Below are 21,198 nucleotides of genomic sequence, written 5' to 3' on the forward strand. Positions count from 1 at the left end.
TGGTTTGGGCTGTCTGGAAGCCAGCCCTTAAGGGGGGGGGTACTGTTAGGATGCCTGGGTCGTTGACCCAGGGGTTTTGAGTTTATTATATTATTTACACTTTCTAGTCTTTGGTTTCTTTGAGTTCTGTCTTATAGTTTATGTCTCTGTCTTCTCTAGCTGCTCTGTCTCCCCTGTCAGCTGTATCCCCTTGTCTAGTTCGCGTCTCTGTGTGTCCTTAGTGGCTATATCCCCGTGTCCAGTCAGTGTTTGTGTCTGCCCTGGTCCCACGTCTCTGTTCCCTCTGTTGCAGTGCGTGCGAGTCTGTGTCTTTGTTCAGTCTGTGTTATGTGTTTCCTGTTTTACTTTGAAAGTCTATGTCTGATGTTAATGTGTCTGGTTTTGCTTCCCCTTGTCTCGTTAGGCCTGATTTGCCCCAGCTGTGTTTCCCTCCTGTTACCCATTCCCTGATTGCTCCCTCTGTGTATTTAAGCCCTGTGTTTCTCTGTGTCCGTGTCGCGATCTACCGTTTATTTTGCTGTGTTTTGTCAATCCGCTGGTGTTAGTTTATTTTTGACCTTTTTTTCCCAGTTATGTTATGTTTGAGTTCAGCATTAAAGCTGTTTTGGTTTAAGTTCTGTCTCCGGAGTCTGCACCTTGGGTCCTATTCCTGTCTGCACACAGCCACACCTAACACCACTTTGTTCTTTAGAACTAGAATTTAGCTTCGATGATCATTTGTATTGTCATGTACTAATATTATATTAGTTTTATATTTATATCGCTGAAGATCGAGTTACTTGAGCATAAAAATAGATGGTAGATGGATGGTAGAAGTAAGGACTTTCTTACTTTGATTTCAGAGACTGTATTTTTTCACTTTAACTTGAGTAAAGAAGTTGACTCAGTACTTTTACTGGATTAGTTTTTTTAACACAAGTATCTGTACTTCTACTTAAGTGCAGGAGATGGGGTGGAGGAGGGCCAGACAGTAGACCAACTTTACCTTAATTCCATTATGGATGAGAAGTACTGTGTTAGCTAGGGCTCTGAAGTTGTGGGACTTGAAATACAAGACGCCGGCTTTTGAGCTTTCACCTTCCTGCTCCTATGTCTGGCCTTCCTGACAGCAAGAAGACTGACTCCTCCTTTACCATTTTGAGTAAAATCCTTTCTGCTTGACTCTGTCCTCTGCTTCCTGAAGTACAGAAAGGCTGAAAATGTTAGGTGGTAAATCCTCCTTTGCACTACAAAGGACACAGAATTCAGTTTTAGTAGCTAAGGTTATCAATGCTAAAATGAAAATTCCTCCAACTTTGAGAATGATGACAAGAGCAAGAGCAGTAGAACCATATTAAAAGCAGTATAGCTAATACTATATGCAAACACCACAAGCATGTTTCATGCCTTTGCACAAATGATAACAGCAGCAGGAACCATGGCTGCACACAGGCCCATGAACACTGCTGACGGCCCGCTGTGAGTACACGAGGATAGAAAACCTCCTGCAGCTGCCCCCACTGTCACCCCCAACCTTCCTACATACTCCATACTTATCTGCAACTTGTCCATATTGATCTGTAGCTTTCCTGTTGCATACCCCTACTGGCCCTGCCACCCCATCAGAGCTCCTATGGTGGGACTTGTTGTGTGTTTGTATCCCATGAGTTTCTGGTTGTCAGCCAGTAGCTCCAGGGACTGAAAAAAAAACAACAATTCCAGTCCCTCTCATAAGCAGACCTCCTGGAGCTCCAAACACCAGCCCAATGCAGATGTGGAAATGAGTGATGCCAGCCCTGAGGATTAATAAACAGGTCACACTGTACAGAAGATTCATTGAGTGTGAATGTGTGTATTTGTGTCCCACATAGATATACTGTAGACTTATTACTGAAAACACCAAAGTGTCTTCGCAGACCTCTGTAAAACACAATAACAACAGTCGCTTTTACTTTCATCCAGTAAATCTGTTCTGAAATGACTCAGAAATAAGCTTTATGTCTTAAGTTCGCCTGTTGAGTCCAATATTTTCTATTTCAATGCCTGGCAACAAAAGAGTTTCTAATGAATAAAAGATATTTATACAATGTATTAAATCCTCTATGATCAATATTGCAGATTCTAATTAACATATAATTAAAAGCACCGCGTTCCAATGTGGCCATCATCATTATGCTCATCAGTAAATAATAATTTAGTAAGCATGTCTTCTTCATTTAAGAAGCACATTTCCCTAACCACAGCTAGCTGCTAATATCTGTGCATTTCATTCCTGTTTTGATCACTGTTACATTATTATGTTGAAATTTAATTTCATTGTGTCTTTGATTCTTGTTTTTACTTTATGATTATTCTAATGATGAGCTCAGGTTTGAAAACGTTCCTTCCTGACAATGTCAAGCCTTGTTAAACCTCTTGACACTGTCATAAAGAAACTAGAGATGGACCGATCCGATATTACGTATCGGTATCGGTCCGATACTGACCTAAATTACTGGATCGGATATCGGAGAAAAATAAAAAATGTAATCCGATCCATTAAATATCACGAAAGCACCTCACAAAACTTGCAACACGCCGTAACTCACCTCAGAATGTTAGCACGTCGGAGCAGTATGCATCACGTGATAGAGCGGCTGTGGCATGCAGGACCTGTCGGTGGTCTGGATAGCATGTGGAGCTTCGCTAGCAACCCGGCATTTCATCTCCGACAAAGTTATCCCCGAGAGAAGTAAAGCAAGTGTGTAAGTCCATCTCTGAATGTTTGTAAAGCATTCCTGCGTTAAGCTTAACAAACGATATATGGAGCGACTGCCTCTTCTTGCTGCTACTTCAATCATGAAACTGCTTAACGATCAGCTGATCGGCTTTTCTGTCGCCAGTCGTGTCTCTAGTTTGCTTTTGGCCCACTTTGCACCAGAAAGAGGAAACCAGCGGCTGAACAACAGCAGCACGTTTAAGCTTGATCAGCTGTTGTTAGAATGTATTTAATATTACTTTCTACTCGAGGATCTTTTTCTACGTAGCTGACGGCTGGTAACTGTGCAGGGGCGGATCTAGCAAAGTTTAGCCAGGGGGGCCGATAGGGCATTAACAGGGAAAAGGGGGCACAAAGACATACTTTTCTTTCTTATTCTCATTTAAAATGTCTAGCTTTTAATAAATAATTATCTGACACCCAAAGTTTTAATTTGATGTAAAATGAATAGAAGTCAATTACTGTATATAGTAACTATTAAGTCTAATATACCCTAGTAAGCTATAGTACTTTTTCCTTTGGGAAGGTACCATCTGTGCAGTCTGCAATTTTGTTGAAGAAAGATGTTGAATCTATTTAATATTTCTTGAAAAATAATTGATTTCTGTGCATTTTTTTTCACACTGCATCAAATTAAGGTTGATTACGTCGATTAAGCATCATGAGGTGGCGCGTGAGGGGTGGTTCCCTATTTTTTATTTATTTATTTTTGTTGTTGCTGGGAGTTGGAGCCCTATTAGTTAGGTTGCTTAATATTTATGCTAAGTACTCTTTAAAATACCAGAATAGGGAGGATGGTGTAGGTTTAAGTTTATTAGATTGATCAGTATTGCTGAACTATGAAATATTTTTTTTTTGCATACAGGTATAACAGAATAGCTTTAGTGTAGTTGTTGTTTTAAACTTGAGTATGAACTTATACAAAATGCAGCAAGATATTTAAAAAACAGTTTTGTTGATTAAAAAACACTATATCGGATTCATATCGGTATCGGCAGATATTCAAATTTATGATATCGGTATCGGTATCGGACATAAAAAAGTGGTATCGTGCCATCTCTAAAAGAAACCGGCTGAGTTAAGATCGAAGCTGGCTGTATGTGGCCCATAAGTTTGACGTCTGTGCTCTAGTGAATTTTCTGGTTATGACATCGGTGATATTCAGTGACATTCATCAAACAGGAGAGGTCAGCATGCAGTTGAATGCAAAGCTGCTCTAAAGTTCTCAGTGAAAACCTTTCACAGAATAACAGGTTAAATTAGCCTGTGTGTCACTTCAGCCGTTGTGGTGACTGTATAGATAAAACACACAAATGTGGCATCTGCATAATGATTTAGAACAAATGAGTATTTTACTTTCAACAGTAAAATTGAATGTTATGAGGAAATTAGTTCTCTATATTCAACACTAAATCAGTCTTAAAATTACTCAGATTTATGTCAAAAGTACAGGTTTACTAAGCTAATGCAACCTGAGAGTGAGAGATATGTTAGCTGTTCCCTTCAGCCACATCACAAAGGTTCTGTAATGGACTGATAGTGTTTTTACAATCTTGTATTATCTTACTTTGATGAGTTACTGCGAAATGGAGCTTCTGTTTCCTGTTCTTAGTTGACAGGCGTAGCCTCCAGTGTGGTCTTCTGCTACTGTAACCTGTCTGCTTCAAGGTCTGTTGTAGAGCAGGGCGATATGGCCAAAAATATTTATCACGATATATATTTGAAAATTTGCGATAACGATATAACTGACGATATAATTGATGCGAGACAAAATACAACTCCACAACATTACTAGCGCAAAAAGACAACCTTCCATTTATTTTCACTTAAACAAGAAGCTGGTTTTTATGTACATTAAAGCTTTATAAAAATTTAACAGTGCAAATGCAAATTCCTTGCTGAAAGTTTAACCAAAAGGCATTTCCAGTAGAAATGGGCTGACATATCCTGAGCATAACCATGTATAATATCCACTGAAGTTAAAAAGAGGTGCTTTGCAACATTAAACTGCAGTGTGCAGTACGTATTTTTCGGACCATAAGGTGCACGGGATTATAAGGCACATTAAGCGAAACAAAGCAGTCAGGAAATCAAACTTTATTAAACTCATTCTTCTTGCTTCCTCCACTTCTGTACCATTGATTCATTAATGTTGAATTCTCTGGCAGCTGCTCTATTCCCATGTTGTTGCAGTATATTAATGGCTAACCTCGTATTGTGGATGGATTATCTCAGTTGTTCTCCTGACTGAAGTTTGGTCCGTTTACAGCATCCTGCCATGCGATTGCATTTGTCTCTAACCATGAGGAACCTTCACGTTAACTTTTATAAGTGGAAAAGTGTTAGTGTTCGTCCTCCAGCTTCACTGTTTATGTTATGCTAACATAGCTGTGTCGCTAGCGATCACGTAGCACATCATTATATACCAGCTAGCCCAACTTCAGTAACCCTACAAACGTCACTGCTGTTTAGTTTCCTGTCTTCATTTATGTTGGAAGTGATAGCAGAGCTGTACGTTTGATTTTTTTCAGAAATCTCTGTATAATATGGCCCAGCCCTAGTCTGTTGGTCTGTTTTGCTTTCAGAGATGTTCTTCTCTGTAGCTTCTTTGTAACAAACCTATTAGCTCAAAGTAGTCTGGCTTTCTCCTCTGACCTTTGACATCATCAAAGTATTTTCACCCAGATAACTGCTGCTCACTGGATATTTTCTCATTTCAGATGACTCTCTATAAACCCTTAGCGATGGTTATGTGGGAAAAACCCAGTACATGAAAAAGTGTGGGAAATACAGCCCATCTGACATCAACGACCACGTCATGTTCGGTCACCTTTCTTCCTGATACTCTTTTTTTTTTCTTTCGCCTGTCCCATTTGGTTCTTTTGCCATCAGAATTATTGTCTAAAGGCCAAGAAAGATGCCCAATGGGTTTTCTTTACCAATATATTTTCACTTGCTAAACACGGGATAGACATGACTGGGAGAAAGAAAAGGGAGAAAGAAAGAGGGAAAGAAAAACAGCGGGGAAGAGGAACAGTGATAAAGGGCATAAAACCAAAACAATCAAAACAAAACAGACAAAAAATACATATGTCAATCACCTGGTGAGAAAGAAAAAAGAGAAAACAAGCAAAAAAAGAGAGCAATATAATAAACAACATCATCACAATAATCTATGTGAATATAACAGTAAATACTAAATATTGAATATTATTGTGCAGCACATAAGATCAACAGCGCACAGTGTGTTTTGAGGTAGGAGCCAAAAAAGGTTTAGTTTGTTTGTGTGAGCACCCGTGTGTACACCTGTGAGCATGAGCGCACTTGTATTCAAAAGGTTACTTCATGTAATGATCTGCTAGAGGGTGTGGGGAGCCATAGCCCCGTCCTCCAGCACATGAAGCAGGTATAGAGGAGATCCTGGCTCCAGACATCCAGAGACCCCCAGAACACAAGAGACCAAGGAAGACCAACAGAGGGGCAGCCGTGCCACTCTCCCAGAAAGAGCTGAGGAGAGTCCCAGATGAGAGGTCACTCAGCAGCCGCGGAGCAGAGGCCAGGGGGAGTTGCAGTGACGTGCCCGTGAGCTCCGCCGGCAGCCAGCTGTGCCGGAGTGACCGAGCCCCAGGCCCAGAGGCCGAGGGCACCCCACCCCCCGAAAGGGCCCGAGCGAGCCCCAGGCTCCAGGCCCCGACAAGCAGCCACCAGGAGTGAGCCGGTGTGTACCTGGACGCCCATCCCCGGACACAAAGAACCACCAATGCACCGATGTCTGAGGGCGTCTGCCAATGGAAGGGGGAATGGTGGGGGAGATAGGCCTCCATACATTGGAGGGCCTGAGATGTCCCTACAGAGGTGGCGTCTGATACCCGACCTGACATATAGACACAGACAAACAGGCACACACAGATACAAACATCCATTCCCACCTTCATGCTCTCATATGCAATTACTCAACACTCACCCAACGTGGAGACAGACATAAATAGACACTGTACACTCCCCAAGCATACCCTAAGCCCCAGATCTAGGTACCCTTGCCCCTGGAGGGGGAAACTGCACCCAGACCCAGGTGGTGTTACCCTCTTCCCTGGGGTGGAGAGAAGCAGACCGCCCCGACTCCGCAGCAGCAGGGAGGCCCCACATTCCAGACCCCAATGGGACGGCCAATTCCTCCTCCCAGCCCAACAAAACTGAAACAAAACTGAGCTACTGCCAGACAAAGCCACAATTCTCCCTTCAGCTTGGTGATACTCTTTATTGGTTGTGGAACTTTTTAAAGAAACTGAAAGCATTCAATTCCCCAAAATGGATTTTCTTTTGCACATATTAAGTATTATTTAACCAAAATTCATGCTTTATGGTTTCCAGCAGCATTCAGCATCCTCATACCTCTTTCCTAAAACAGGTTCTGATGATTTGTCAGAAATATTTTAACCGTCAACAGCAGCCAGTATGATGGTGTCAGTTCCTGGCAGCACAGCAAACAAGGTGTCTAAGAACGGAATGTTGTCCTGCAAACATTTGTGGATACACCTCCTCCTGGTCGGATAAGTATGCACTAACTGCCCTTCTGGCCTGTTCTGTATAGACTCACCTGACAGCTTGACGGTTGAGAAGAAGTGATAAGAAACGAGAAATTAAGTAAGATTAGTCAAAGGTATTTAGAAGACCTGACAAAAGAAGAGAAACTAAGCACGAACAAAAGCAGCTACCCGTCTCACCACCTCGGATCATGTCGCTGTCAAAGCCAGAGGACCAGCTAGCCTACGAGCTGAGCTGTCCCATCTGCCTTCAGCTCTACTCGGACCCGGTGGCTCTCCCCTGTGGGCACAACTACTGTCTATTCTGTATCCGCAAAACTATTGACAGCACGGATAAGACTGGCAAAATCCTGCCGCGCTGCCCAGAATGTCGTGAGGAGTATCCTGGCACGGATAACCTGCAGATAAATTTCAAACTTCGCAGCATCATTGAGAACTACAAGGCCACCGCGCTGCTGCTGAACATGCAAGCCGACTGCGTGGATACCAAAATGGAGGTTTTCTGCGATCAGTGCATAGATGAGCAGTCGCCCGCCGTGAAGACCTGCCTGAAGTGTGAGGTGTCTCTCTGCTCCAGACACCTTCAGAAACACCACGAGAAGGAGTTGTTCAGGACCCACCCCGTGGTGGAGCCCACGACGGAGCTGAGAGTGAAGGCCTGTGCCATCCACCAGCGTCCCCTTGAGTACTTTTGTTCCAACGACATGATGTCTCTGTGCACCACGTGCGTCGTAGAGGGTCATCACGAGAGCCACGACGTTCTCATCTTTAGCGTAGCTGAAGAGGAGATGAGACGAGCGCTGGAGGCCCGAAATAAGGTACTTTTGACTGCATTAACATTTTAACATTTTACCTACTGTTATATTGTAGCATTATATATTAGGAAGGGGGCTTATTATATATGTATTAATAAATAAATTGATAACCTACAAAATGTGGGCATATCTGGGTCAGCTGAGCATGCACAAAAGTGAAAGTAGTGCTCAGACAGGGCTTGTAGACTCATGAATAAAATATTCAAGTTATACAAATGCATAATTCATGTTATAAAAATATGTGAATCCCATCAGGGAACTTACTGTTGAGAAATGTCAAAACCTGAAAATCCTGTAATATAATTTTGGAACAATGTTTAAAAGACTATGCTCTATGCACATGGGACATAGACATGGGAACCGAACTTGTTTCACGTATAAATTAAGGGCTTGGCACCTCAGTGACTCACTGCCATTTTTGAGGAGTGGTGAAGATCTGGAATGCAAAACAAATCTGTCTGATAGGAATAACCTGATGACCTTTGGCAGAATCTAAGGGAGTGCACAGTTTCGTGCTATACATACAATTCAAAAGTGCAAAGTCAGACCGTTGAATTTAATATTTTGGACCAGAAAATGATCAAACTTTGATGGAATATGATCATATATTACTTAACATTACAGAAAACATTTACAGTACTATATATATGTATATATAGATCTGTTTTCTCTACTTGTTTTCCGAAAGCACTTACGAGAAAAGGGCACCCAGTTTTTCCAGATCCGAAATCTTTTATGCTTATACACAATAGAAAGAATCCTGTCGTGTGAAACTCAAAAGATCTTAAAACATATTACATGTGTGTTTGCAGGTCATTTCTAGCAGACTGCAGCTGACAGAGGGACTCCTGCAGAAGACAGCAGAGGATCAGGGAACCTCTGAAGCTGTAGGAGAAAAAATGGTCAGCAAGGCTGTGACAGTCATGGACAGCATAGGTGCTCTGGTGGACAGGTAACCTGCTGCACATTTGCTGCTAGTAACACTGCCTTAAAAAGTAGCAGGTGGTGTAATTAAGCAAATGCAGTGACCAAAGATGGACTTAAAGGCTTTGAAAACACATTTCCCCAATTACAGTCTGAACTATATGAGGTATGAATGCACGCTCAACAATCTCTCATAAAACCAAACACACCCTGTTCTGATAGAATATCCTCACGAATCTTTGACTTTAAAGCACTTGATAAAAATGTTTGCAGGTTTTCATTTGATTTTTGTGGTTAAACGTTAAACTCTACAACCATCACAATGTAAAAATAGATGGAATGAATTCTCAATAAAGAACAGGAATTATCTTTTTTTCCCAAATGCTTTAAAAGTCAGCCAGTGTTCGTGCACAGTATGTTTTCAAACAGCAAGATGACAAATGATATTGGCTTTAAAAAGGTGTGGAAAACCCAGAATGCATATTTCAGAGGTGGTAGAACAGTTTCTTCAGGAGCTTCTCTCTGACAGGATGTGCTTCATATTTTCAGCAGCAAATAAAAATACAGACCAAAACTTCGACCCCTCAAAGAATGTAGTAAGCATGTATGTAATTAATGCAGTTCATCTGCATTTTAGGCCTACCAGCGTCTGTTTTGTGGTGCAGATTCAAGGGTGTCTGTAACACCCTAATACTTTAGTAAGTTTCAAGAAAACATTCAAGAAGGTATATCTTTGGAAGGAAGTAAGACTGAAATGTAGAGCTCAGTCACATTAGTGAGGCTGTGTGTGAGCTAGTTGTACGTTAAGTTAAATAAAAATATTGAGCATGCATAGCAGCAATTTCCCCAGGGCCAAGGGACTCTTGGAGGAGTTTATTATGTCATAGGTTGTCCAAATTAATATATGGACGTTCATGCTGAGGGTTGGAACTTTCTGGAAGTTCAGGAACTTCTGGGTGTGCCTCCTAGCACATATCTTATCATTTAGGTAGTCTACCAGCAGCATTTCAGCCAGTTTCATCTCACAGGCATTTTCTCAGTACCAGGTATTTATTAAAAGAACAAAAACAAAAACAACTCACATACATAATCAGATGCTATCTGTTTCGCTTTTTTGTTTGATTTTTAAAAAACCATTTGGCTAGCTGGCTAACCTTATCTAATTAGCACAGATTATAACTTAGATTGTTGAATATTTTCTGAGCTTTGTGATTATTTCTCATTGTATGGACGCAATGGATGCATGTACAACTTTAAAGCAGACACAGTGATGAATCGATCTACCTGACTCTGTTTAGTAACATCACGATAATAAAAGGAATAAAAATGACCAGTCCGCTTCACTTGTGTGCTGTGATACAGGTACAGGGATCGCCTGCTTTTGCTCTTGGAGGAGGAGAGAGGACAGCGCCGCAAAAGCTGGCAGCTAGGCGTGAGTGCACTTGAGGAGCAGCAGCAGCAGCTGATGGAGGCCCAAAAGAGTGCCACAGAGGTCCTCAATGAGACGGACACATGCATCTTTATACACAGGTACAGAAATCTGCCCTGCTATTACAATTAAAAAGAAGAAATATATAGAACAATGTAAAAATGAAAAGAAAAGTGAAAGTGATGCAGTATTCTTACTGATAAACCGACATTTAATTGTTTATTACCCATGGCATATGGCTAGATGAGTTGAGTAAGTAATAATAAATCCTTTGCTCTCCAGGTTCATGCAGATTGAACAAAAGCTGAGACATGTTGTCACCAGTGCCATTTCCTCCAACATCCCCTCAAAGGCTCCACTCAATAATATGTGCCTGCAGGGAGGTCTCAAAACCCAAGACTTCTGCACAGAAATGACCCGCCTCATGGATTCTCTTCATATCCTCCTCAACCCACTGGAACTCACCTTCAGCATCTTCACCGCCCACCCCAACCTGCTGGTGTCCAACGATCTGCGCACAGTCAAATACAGCTCCAACAAGCAGTCGTACCCGGAGCACCCCGAGCGTTTCACGAGTGCACCTCAGATCCTGTGCAGCCAGGGTTTCTCTGGCGGCGAGCATGTATGGGTTGTAGAAGTGGGACCCAATAGCATGTGGTCATTGGGCGTGTGCTACAAGAGCATTCCTCGCCGTGGTGACCACAGCCGTCTGGGGCACAACACTGTGTCCTGGAGGCTGCAGTGGAAAAACGGCAAGCTGACAGTGTGCCAGTGCTCCTCAAATGTGGTCCTTAAGGAAGTGACCACACCACCGGTCAAGATTGAGGTTGCACTGGATTACGAGGGGGGAACTTTGACGTTCCACAGCACCAAAGGGCGCAGGGAACATCTCCACACCTTAAAGGCTGTGTTTAAAGAGCCTGTTTACCCGGTATTCAGTATACTTTCAAACACACCAGACTCCTGGATCACACTGAGCAGTGGGATGTGAATACATCCTGCATAGAAATTGCTTGGGTAGTCAGCCAAGTGAACTGCCTTCCAGCTAACACAAAAACCCGCAATACGTCTGCTGCCTTGCATTGTATAAATTTAGCATTACAATCACATGAGATTGTTTACAAAAATGTGTTATTCATGTTTTGGGTGTTTTAATAGAGTAGATTTATCAATACAGGCGCCTACTACTTTTGTGAGATCTTGAGGCATAAACATTTATGTCACAAGATCATGTTTCCATTTTGTGTGTTTTGTAAATGTTATTGGAACGTGTTGAATGTTGTGTTTGCTCCCCATACAGTAAACACTGCTGTGCGCAGACGCTGACATTTAGGCATAAACCGAGACATGTTTTGTGTTTATTCTATAAATAAACTTATCTGGCAATGTTTCTGTGTGTCTTGTGACCAACTTTCTTTGTCTCAATACTTTTACGGGTGCATAGAAATAATCTATGCCGTATATAGCCTTTGATTGGCTGTTGATATTTCAGCCATTCAACTATGACCCTGGAGTTGCCAGGTGTGCCTGTAAATCCTTGTTGTTGTTTTTTAAGCGATTAAGCAATTTGCATTTAATCTGACTTCCCCCAGAACACACATGTAATAATTTCTTATTAACAATTTCGTATTCACACGCAATGTTATCATTTCCAACACACGATCTGACCTTTACACATGTGCAAGAGGAGGATGGTTCACGAAGAACCTGGCAACCCTATCCCTTCTGTCTCACATTCTGTCATTGGGCAGGACAGCAACATTATTTCATATTATAAACATTTTTCTCACCACGAAAGCTGTGCGTTTGCAGCAGAAGCATGGGTTCGGGAGAGAGTACAACAAGAAAAGTGTCCTTCGGTGTTGACGATGAGGACAGGGTCAGAATTCTCCGTGGAGTCAAGGTAATGCTAATTTAGCTAGCACTTGAGAAGCCATGTTAGCATTACTTTAATGTCTCGTTTAGCGCTGACTGGCTATTGTCAAATTAAGTTGTTGCTTTGTTCAAGCTATCAGTCTACGACCGGTAGAGTGTCACTGCTAAAATGAGGAGGTACAAAGGTAGGAAGAGGGTGGGACAGGTTGTTGAAAGAGCTGAAATATGTAAAAAAAAAAATGTTGTTACCCCAAACTCCATTCGTAATAAGGTGAAAATAGTAATGTTCCTTGTTTACAAGTAAAAGAATATACGTGGCAGATGCTCTAAGAAATATAGAAAACTTTAGCACCTTAAGGTAAATTCGGCATATACATTGCCTACTTAGCAGGAAAACTAATTGCCCGAAATTAAACCTTTTAGCTGTTACCTAGTCGCTGGCATTTGCTAACAACGTTAACACAATAACACATTTAGTTTGCATTGAAACGTTAAAGTTCGCTGTTATCCTACGTGAACATGTCTGCTGCACAGTAAGTGTGTATCAAAGAAAAACGGGGAGACTCGTATAAATGTCATAACTGCCTAACATGTTGGTTTAACTGAGCATATGTTTAACTAAAAGTGGATGGCTTGAAATGAGCAGATTTCAAACGAGGTTTGGTGTGGAGTTGACGCCTCTTTACAGTGTTGCTTTCACGTGCTGTTGGACATATAGAAAGCTTATACTTTTAACACAACCAAGTAGAGCGAGTTAGTGTATGCAAGTGAAACCAATGAAACACTAATGCAGTTGCATATATAACTAAATTGTCGTCTTCTAAAACAGGAAACGATAATGAACAAAACAACAAATAGAAATGATTTCAACAGGGTATAGGCATGTCTAGTTTTGCTGAGCTTTCGGTCACCTGTCAAGCGCTGACAAAATCAGTTAGATAATCATACACCTCTATGTTTATTTCTTTTCTGAACTCGTTTGTGGAGATTCTTGCATTGTCATAATGATGCAGATGTGTACTCATTTCACCTTTAGCCTGTTGGTGTGCATGATTAAGTGGTAAATTAAAATTTACCACAGTTAAACTTCTTGCATGCGCACACATACAGAAAGTCAGCTGGTGTGGGTGTGTGCCTCCAAATATCCTGACATTATGAGGAAATGAAGACACCCTCAGATCCTGCAAAAACAACGACTGGAAATTAATACGTTGTGGTGGAATGCAATGGGGTTAGCAGGTTTGTAAATGTAAAAACAGTTTTTATGTAGTGCTTTTCTACTCTGAGCACCCAAAGTGCTTTTAAAATCTTTTGTGAAAATGTCTGTAAGAAGAGAGCCTGCCTTGGTTGCACATTCAGTGTGACTCATAGAAACAGTGAGTCAGTGCTCCCTCCTGTGGTTTTTGGGGTAGTAGTGCTTAAGGACTTCCCTGGATACACAAAGACACACACACACACATACAGATACACATACAATAGAGGTTCAGTGATCCTCTATTAATGGCATGTTTAAGAGGCTCATGCTTTTTTGTTGTTGTTGTTTTTTTTATCTGAAGGATTACACAAATGTTTTTTTTTCTATGAAATAAATAAAACACGTCGTGTATATTATATGCTTTGTTGACTCTGTTTGTCCAGCTGTCAGAAGATGTTCTGCAAAGAATGAGAGGAGTTGCCAACATTGCCCCAGACCGCACGTCATCACCTGCCTCAAGCCCTCAAACAAACACAGGTAGTGATCATTTTTGAGATTAGATTCTATTGGTGCCTCTGCACTTATCAAGTTTGCTTAGAAGCCAGTTTGTTTTAATTATTCCCCTTTTGATTGCTGACAGTTTATTCTCTCTCTCTCTCTTTGTGGGAGTAGGTTTCACTGAGTCCCAATATTAACCGTTTTATTATCTCTGTGTGAACACACTGACTGGAACTGAGGTGTGAAAAAACCTCACCCGCTGTGAATTAGGCGTCATTGTTCTGCTATGTGCAGTTGCAAGTACAGTGTGCCAACATTGTGTGAGAACTTGATAAACTTTGACACATACAATTCAAGGGAAGTGGACAATTTGGAACTGGTTCTCGAGTCTCATCTGTAAATGCAGTATCACATCAGCTGATACGTGTTTAACGAGAAAATATTTTTTTAAGAAAAAAAATGTGTTGCCTGAGCTTTTTAACTAAGCTTTTTAACTTTTTAACTTTATACTTACATATCTATATTATTGCTAATATATATATTGTAATATATCTATATCATGGCTAAAGTACTTCTGGATGGATGCAAACTGCATTTCGTTGCCTTGTACCTGTGACATGTGCAATGACAATAAAGTTGAATTCTATTCTAACTGGACACCTGTGTCAGAATAAACTGAGAGCGGGAAATGATTTTGGCAGCCAGGGAAACGTTGTGGTGTCCTCGTTTAAAGAAAAAAAAAAATCACTATTTTTCTTTTTCTTTAGTGGAATTTAATTTACTGAAATCGACTGTTGCTTATCAAATTGTCAAACATTGCCAGAAAATGTATAGGGTTTTACACTTCTATTAAGAAAACACAGATTCACTATCAACTAAATGTCTGACCTAAAGTAAATTTTGAGCCATGAAAAATCTTTTAGTTCATACAAACATTTTTTTTCTTAAGAAAGATTACAATGTTTGATTATATAGTATTAATTATACATGTGCATTAGTCCCTATTTTGACAGTAAAGCTGTAAGCCACAAAAGTGCCAAAGTTGTTTTTACCTTGTGTGATAATCTTTTTTCCTTTGAACATTTGTTGTCTTTGTTCAGCCTCCTCTCACAGTGCCAGCTCAGGCTCTCAATCTCAGCAAGGCCCACAGCAGTGCGCACAACCCAGTTCGCACTCCAGCAAATCGGCCTCCTTCAGCAAGGAAGATCAGAGGAGGTGAGTTAAAGGAAATTCAGGATACAGATTTTAGTTAAGATTTCTGCCTGGTGACCATTTGAATGCATTGCAAATAGAATTGCTGCATATTGGAGCAAAAGGTTTTTTGTGATTTGTTATAAATCACAAGGTTGTGTTTCTGTTTGCGTTGGAAAGAGAACAAAAAATGTGGAAGGTGTGCCACATTTTTTTTTTTTTTGAAGGCTCAATCAAAAAAACTAAAATGAGCTGTAACAGGATAATATGCAACACTGTGAAGGTTTCAGAAATATGATCTGATGCTTATCATTTCAGAGAGCCTTTAAATCGAGAGCTTCTTCTAAAAGAGTCCTGACTAATTTAACCTGCAGGGCATCATGCATGGTTTCATATTAAGTCAAGTTAAGTAAATGCATAAATAAATACCTGTAAAAATTATCAAGCTCCTTTTTCCATTCTGGGTTGTGCGATTGTACAACATGTCTCTGTTTTGATGGAAGCTGTTTTTGTATCCAAAGAGGTTTGATTTTTGCAAGATGCAAGCTTGCTAGTTCAATATTGGTTACCAGTGTGTCTATATAAAGTAGTTTCACAAATTATTTTAGCTGTCATGGCCTTTGCTATTTATAAGCTAAACTCAGGTATCACTTGACATTTGAGACCCGGGTTAAACTGTGTTGCACAGGATAAATCATGTTTGATAAGGACCTTCATTAATAGTAATTTTGTTCATTTGAAAATGGATAAAAGGAGGTAATTCTTATTTCATGTCAGCATTCTGATTCATGTCTAATGAATGAACTAAACTCCTGATAAGTTTGATGCTACCCTACAATGCATGTTTCTAATATTCTATGGAGGGAGCTTAAAGTGTTTCTATACTGCCCCCTAGTGGACATACATAAATATATACATACAACATCTGACTGTACTGTGGAAAGCCATGAAAAACAGTATAAAAGATTAGTGTGCGTTAAACCTCCATTCTTTGTAACACCTACCATCAGGCCATGTGAAAAGGCTTCTGGTTCAATAGAAGGCTATGGGAAAAAGGTCCTGAGCTGTGACCTCTGTAAACACTTTCCCGATGACTTTATGGGCTCAGTCACTCATTTCAGATTATATTGAATTAAAAATAAAGACTTTTTACAAACAAACAAAAAAATTTGGTCTTTCAAAGTGTCATGAGGATTATCTGTAATCCATCTTACATACTTTAATGTGTCAGTTTGCCATTAATGTAAGCAATATTCATTATATGTATGGTTTAAGGTATGAACAACAACAGAAGTTACTGAAGGAAGAGTGGGCCAAGATGGCACAGCGAGAAATGGAGGCGGCAAAGGAAGAGATGGCCAAAGCCACGAGCCGGGAAAGACAACAAACACGGCTGGAAGCTGAGAGGACCAAACAGTTGGTATATACACACCCACACACCCATGCATGCGTCAGAAATGTTTTCTATTAAAGTTTAAATCTCTTGTTTCTTTCATGTGTCGTGTTGAGCTGCTACTGATAGTTTAAATAAGAGTGAAGTAAGTTCATATTTAAAACACTTTAGTCCAGGGGTCCCCAATCCCAGTCCACGAGGGCCGGTGTCCTGCAGGTTTCAGATGTGTCCTTTATCCATCACAGCTGATTTAAATGGATAAATTACCTTCTCAGCATGTCTTGAAGTTCTCCAGAGGCCTGGTAATGAACTAATCATGTGATTCAGGTGTGTTGACCCAGGGTGAGATCTAAAACCTGCAGGGACACCGGCCCTCACGGACTGGGTTTGGGGACCCCTGCTTTAGTCAGTCACACTGCACTAGGCAGGACCCTGTAGGAAGTAATTTCTCTGCAAGGGTTAATACAGATGTCTCTGAAAGTCGGTCAGTACGAAAGCTTTGGGAGTCTAAAGCAAGACAAGAGGGGTTTGCAAAGTGGTAGGAGATTCAGATTTAATCCAATTAAAAATTGCCATCACATCCAAAGTTATAAAAAATCAAAAAGTATTTTTTGCATAAAATAAAAAACTATACTCCTACAGCCAACCTTATATGTTATGTATGACCTAATGCAACCTGAAATGACCCTCTGGGCATTGCTGACCATTTGCTGTATATACTTAAACAATAACAACTCTGTACTCCAGCTTAACTAATTGCCTCTTCTAGTTTTTCTTGTTACACCTAACACGCCTTGCCTCTCCTTCGACTGCCGCTCTATGTTTACAGAAACTTTGTGCATCATTTCTGTTAATATGGTTATGATGTGAGTGAGGGATATGATGTTGCTTCCCCCTGCAGTATCTGCCAGTGACCCATTGAGGGAGCTGTTGCTGCCTGTGTACAGTTCTTTAAAGTTTTAGTCAGCAGTCATCCTAGCTCTGTTCACTGAAGAGGTCAGGTGTTGCACGAGTTTGTTGATAAAGTTGTGTAAAAGTGGATTAATCTGAGTGGGAGGAGATAGGTTTGACGTGGTGTCAAGATGTGACTCAGTCTGATGAGTTTGTCTGTGGTTAAATCGGAGTATTCATACGGACGCAAATTGGCTCTTGAGATTGAATTTGCAATTTCCATGATGATACTCCCCCTGCCTCCTCCTCGTCCTCCTTTTTATCCTCCCCTTCTCACCTATTACATCCCTGTTCTTTTTCTATCTACTCCTCTTTCCCATGTTCTCCCTCCCTCATTTCTCTTTCTTCTTTCCTGCCCTCACTCCCTATCTCACTCTGTCTTTCTCTCCTTTTCTATCCCAGCCCATCACTCTCTCCTTCCTGCCCGGGAGACGGTATTATCAGCGTAGTGCAAGCGGTAAATTGCACCCTGAGAGTTTCCTGGAGCTGGAGATAGGAGTGGTGCGGAGATGCCCGTGTAGTCATGGGTGGGGAAGGTTGAGGGGGGGGCTCTTGTTGTACACATCAGCCGGTGCCTGTTTCATACAACTCTTCCTCCCCCTTCCCCTCCTATTACACCCCCTCCCCCCCATCGCTGTAGCGCCTGTCTTATCTCCACTCCAACATACTCCCACTGCTAATAGAAAGCTGCTGGAGGGATGCGCTGAGCAGAATGACCGCTTGAGCAGGACTGGACCTCCTGATGCTGAGGGCTGCTTGTAATTACTGTTTCTGTGCTATGAAAACCTACATGCACATGCATACGAAGTGTGGGCAGACTTGCTCACATTCTTTACTCAAATTTGATTTTTTATTTTTTATTTTTTTTGCTGTTATGGAGTCAGAGAGCATGATCACTCATCTTCCACAGTTCTTTGTCCTGTGCACCCTTGCATGGGTAGTTTTTTTTTTTTTTTTTGGTCATTTATAAGAATGTCATATTTTGTATCACAGTAATACAGACATAGCAAAGAGTATATCTAGTGCATACTGTATGAGCAGTTTGCCTAAACCTATCCATTAAGGTGTATCCATTAATCATCCATTAATCACCTCCAGCCAGCAGATTTATTTATTATAATATAGCATATTTCCCATAATTGAGTGGTTTCTGTGAATCTCCAACCTCTTGGAGAATCTCAATAAAAGGTCATATAAAAAGAAACTAGAGGTATGTATTCAAAGACATGCAGGTTTAGTACCGGTTCAGCATTTAAAATATAGTTTTTATGTGGATCAGCAATACTTTGCTAAATTTTCACTAAAATTGCTCATTTAAGTTGCAGTATTTTATTTTTCTGAGCCCCAAATTACTGGAGATGGCCATGTGAAATATTTCAGGGCTGAATAGCACATTTACAAAACTGTCCTGAGAGTTCAAATGCACTGCAACTTGAAAAAGACAAATCAAGTGCTGCAAAAGCACACAAAACACAAAGAAAGTTGAAGAAAATACAATGGAAACAGAAAAAATTCCACAAACTCACAAAACCCAACGGCAGTGTTTTTGGGAAGACAACAATGTGACGAACAAGCTAACAGTAAACAGCTAATAGCAATAGTAAAGTGTTGCTTTTTCTATTTGTTGGTGTTTTCTTAAGCTGCAGTGTGTTTGAAATCTAAGGACCACTGTACGTTTAAGCTTTATTAAAAATGTTTTAAATTTAAAACCAAATCGATTTTACTTTCAACCAGGAGCCACAGTCTAAGGGAACGTCCTATCTGTGACCATCTTTCATAATCAATATGGATTATGTTTTACTAGCAAAACTGGTACATGGCATAGAGCACATGGATGTTGGATGTTCACTGTTTTTTCCGATAAATCAGTGGAGGAAAAGATGGGATTTGGGGTAAACTTTAAAAGTGACATTTCACCGTGTAGGTTAGGTGGTTGATTAAAACAGGATTTAAGCCAATGAAAGGTCCTATTTCTTCCTGCCATTGTAATACCAAAACCTGTGCTCACATTGTAGCTGTGATTACCAAATTCTTTTAGGTGTAAAGGATTTAGATCATTTTTAAATCTCAGTGGTGTCTCTGTGCTTTTTTGCTTTTGGGAAGCGAAAGAGCATTAGGACCCAGAACAGGCTAATCACATCAGACATGACATGTACACAGTGTAGATGGACGAGTGTTTACAAGTTAAAAACATAATAATAAAAGTGAATATTTTGTTATTTTTAGTGATAAAAATCTAAATAACTTTCGAGTTTTGATGGATTACATAGCTGGCAGCAAAGTTCTCTGGCACCCATGGTCAGAACCAATGTACATTTGGCAGGGAGCCATATTAATTATGCAAGGAAAAGTTTAAAGCTGTGACAGTTATGCAATATTTCCTGAAAAGGGAAAATAAATGGATGAGGAAGACTGAACATATGAGACGATTCAAAATGGGAGCTGACAGCTGATTAAGCATTTACTAAGTAATTGGGAGCAAGAAGGATGTGAGGATGAAAAAGAAGTGACGGAACATTTTGTGAAGGGTTAGGATGAAGAATGAAGAGGAGCCGGGAATGAATGGGAGTGAAAGAGAAGATGACACGCATTTCCTGCGGAATAGAACTGAGGAGAAGGGAACGAAAAAGGAGCCCTTTACAAGCGATTGAACATTTCGTGAAGGATCCACAAGGAAGTGGAAGGGAAGCGCAACAATGGGTCAACGAGAAGGAAGGAGGGACTATTTGTAACGCTTCTTTGTCGCATTGGGAGGATGAATTGCAGAAGGAGGGTGTGATTTTTAAAAGCGGGTTACAAGATGAATAAATATTTCGCACAATCAGGAGATGTTAGACAAGGAGGGATGAGGGGTGGCAGGGGTTGAGAGAAAATATGAAATCTGAAGGAGAAGGATGAGGAGGAGAACAAAGACGGAAAGAAATGATGAGCAAGAATGAAAATGACAGATGCCTCAGCACTGCATACAGAGGGGAGGGATACGTGCAGGGAGAGTTTAAAAAAAACAAACAGCTGAGTAAATGCTTCCTGTGGAAGTTGAAATAAAGAAGATTTAGATGTAAGGCATGAAGACTGAAAGTAGCACCACTAAGTTTAACTAGTTTACTAGTTTAACTAATGTTTATGATGATCATCATGATGATGATCCAGAAAGAAGACGCAGCAGGTGACCTGCAGAATTGTTAGAAAGCGGAGGATTAGGAGGAGAGAGGAGCTGTGCAAATGTGTGCCGAATGGACGGAGTCGCGATTTATCCTTGAGTGTCGGAACAAAGGTGTGAGGAGTGGGCAGAGAAGGTTGCTACAGGTGACTCAGTGCCCGCTGTCCTCGTGCGTGGTCGCAGCACTGAGTCACACGTCAAGAAAGAGCCGGTCAGCGATGTGTGGCGTCTGCTCTTTAACTGCTTTCTTTTCCGGTGCCTTTCACTCCCTCGCTCATTTCCTCCTGTCTTTTGTGCTCTTCCTAGCGCACTGCCTGATCCTTCTGTTCCTCTGGCCCTTTCCTCATCTTTCAAGCCAAAGCTCTCGCCCACTCTGTGCCACACTCTGTGAATAGTCTTTGTTAATAGCAAATCTTCTGCAGATTAATTTCAGAATAAGTGTGTGTGTGGGGGGGAGGAGAACGGGAGAATAGAAAGAATAGAAGC

General features: G+C 40.9%; 2 protein-coding genes across 2 annotated transcripts in view; both read left to right on the plus strand.

Annotated features, from left to right (window-relative positions):
* The first annotated feature begins 7,472 nt into the window (after nt 1–7,472).
* LOC146610704 (E3 ubiquitin/ISG15 ligase TRIM25) lies at nt 7,473–11,440 on the plus strand. The gene is made up of 4 exons (XM_085345523.1): nt 7,473–8,099; nt 8,909–9,048; nt 10,383–10,550; nt 10,732–11,440. The coding sequence occupies exons 1-4, from the start codon at nt 7,473–7,475 to the stop codon at nt 11,438–11,440; spliced, it is 1,644 nt and encodes a 547-aa protein (XP_085201649.1).
* A 724-nt stretch (nt 11,441–12,164) lies between these two features.
* chchd6a (coiled-coil-helix-coiled-coil-helix domain containing 6a) overlaps nt 12,165–21,198 on the plus strand; it is a 74,504-nt gene continuing 65,470 nt past the window's right edge. The window contains exons 1-4 of the mRNA XM_085344945.1: nt 12,165–12,352; nt 13,963–14,056; nt 15,118–15,232; nt 16,484–16,628. Of these exons, the coding sequence (XP_085201071.1) occupies nt 12,269–12,352; nt 13,963–14,056; nt 15,118–15,232; nt 16,484–16,628 (438 nt within the window). The 5' untranslated portion in view covers nt 12,165–12,268. The remainder of the gene's footprint in view (nt 12,353–13,962; nt 14,057–15,117; nt 15,233–16,483; nt 16,629–21,198) is intronic.

Source organism: Diplotaxodon limnothrissa, linkage group LG20, assembly GCF_057381915.1.
Source record: "Diplotaxodon limnothrissa isolate DT_005_m linkage group LG20, D_limnothrissa_male_GT1.1, whole genome shotgun sequence".
Classification (NCBI taxonomy): Eukaryota; Metazoa; Chordata; class Actinopteri; order Cichliformes; family Cichlidae; genus Diplotaxodon; species Diplotaxodon limnothrissa.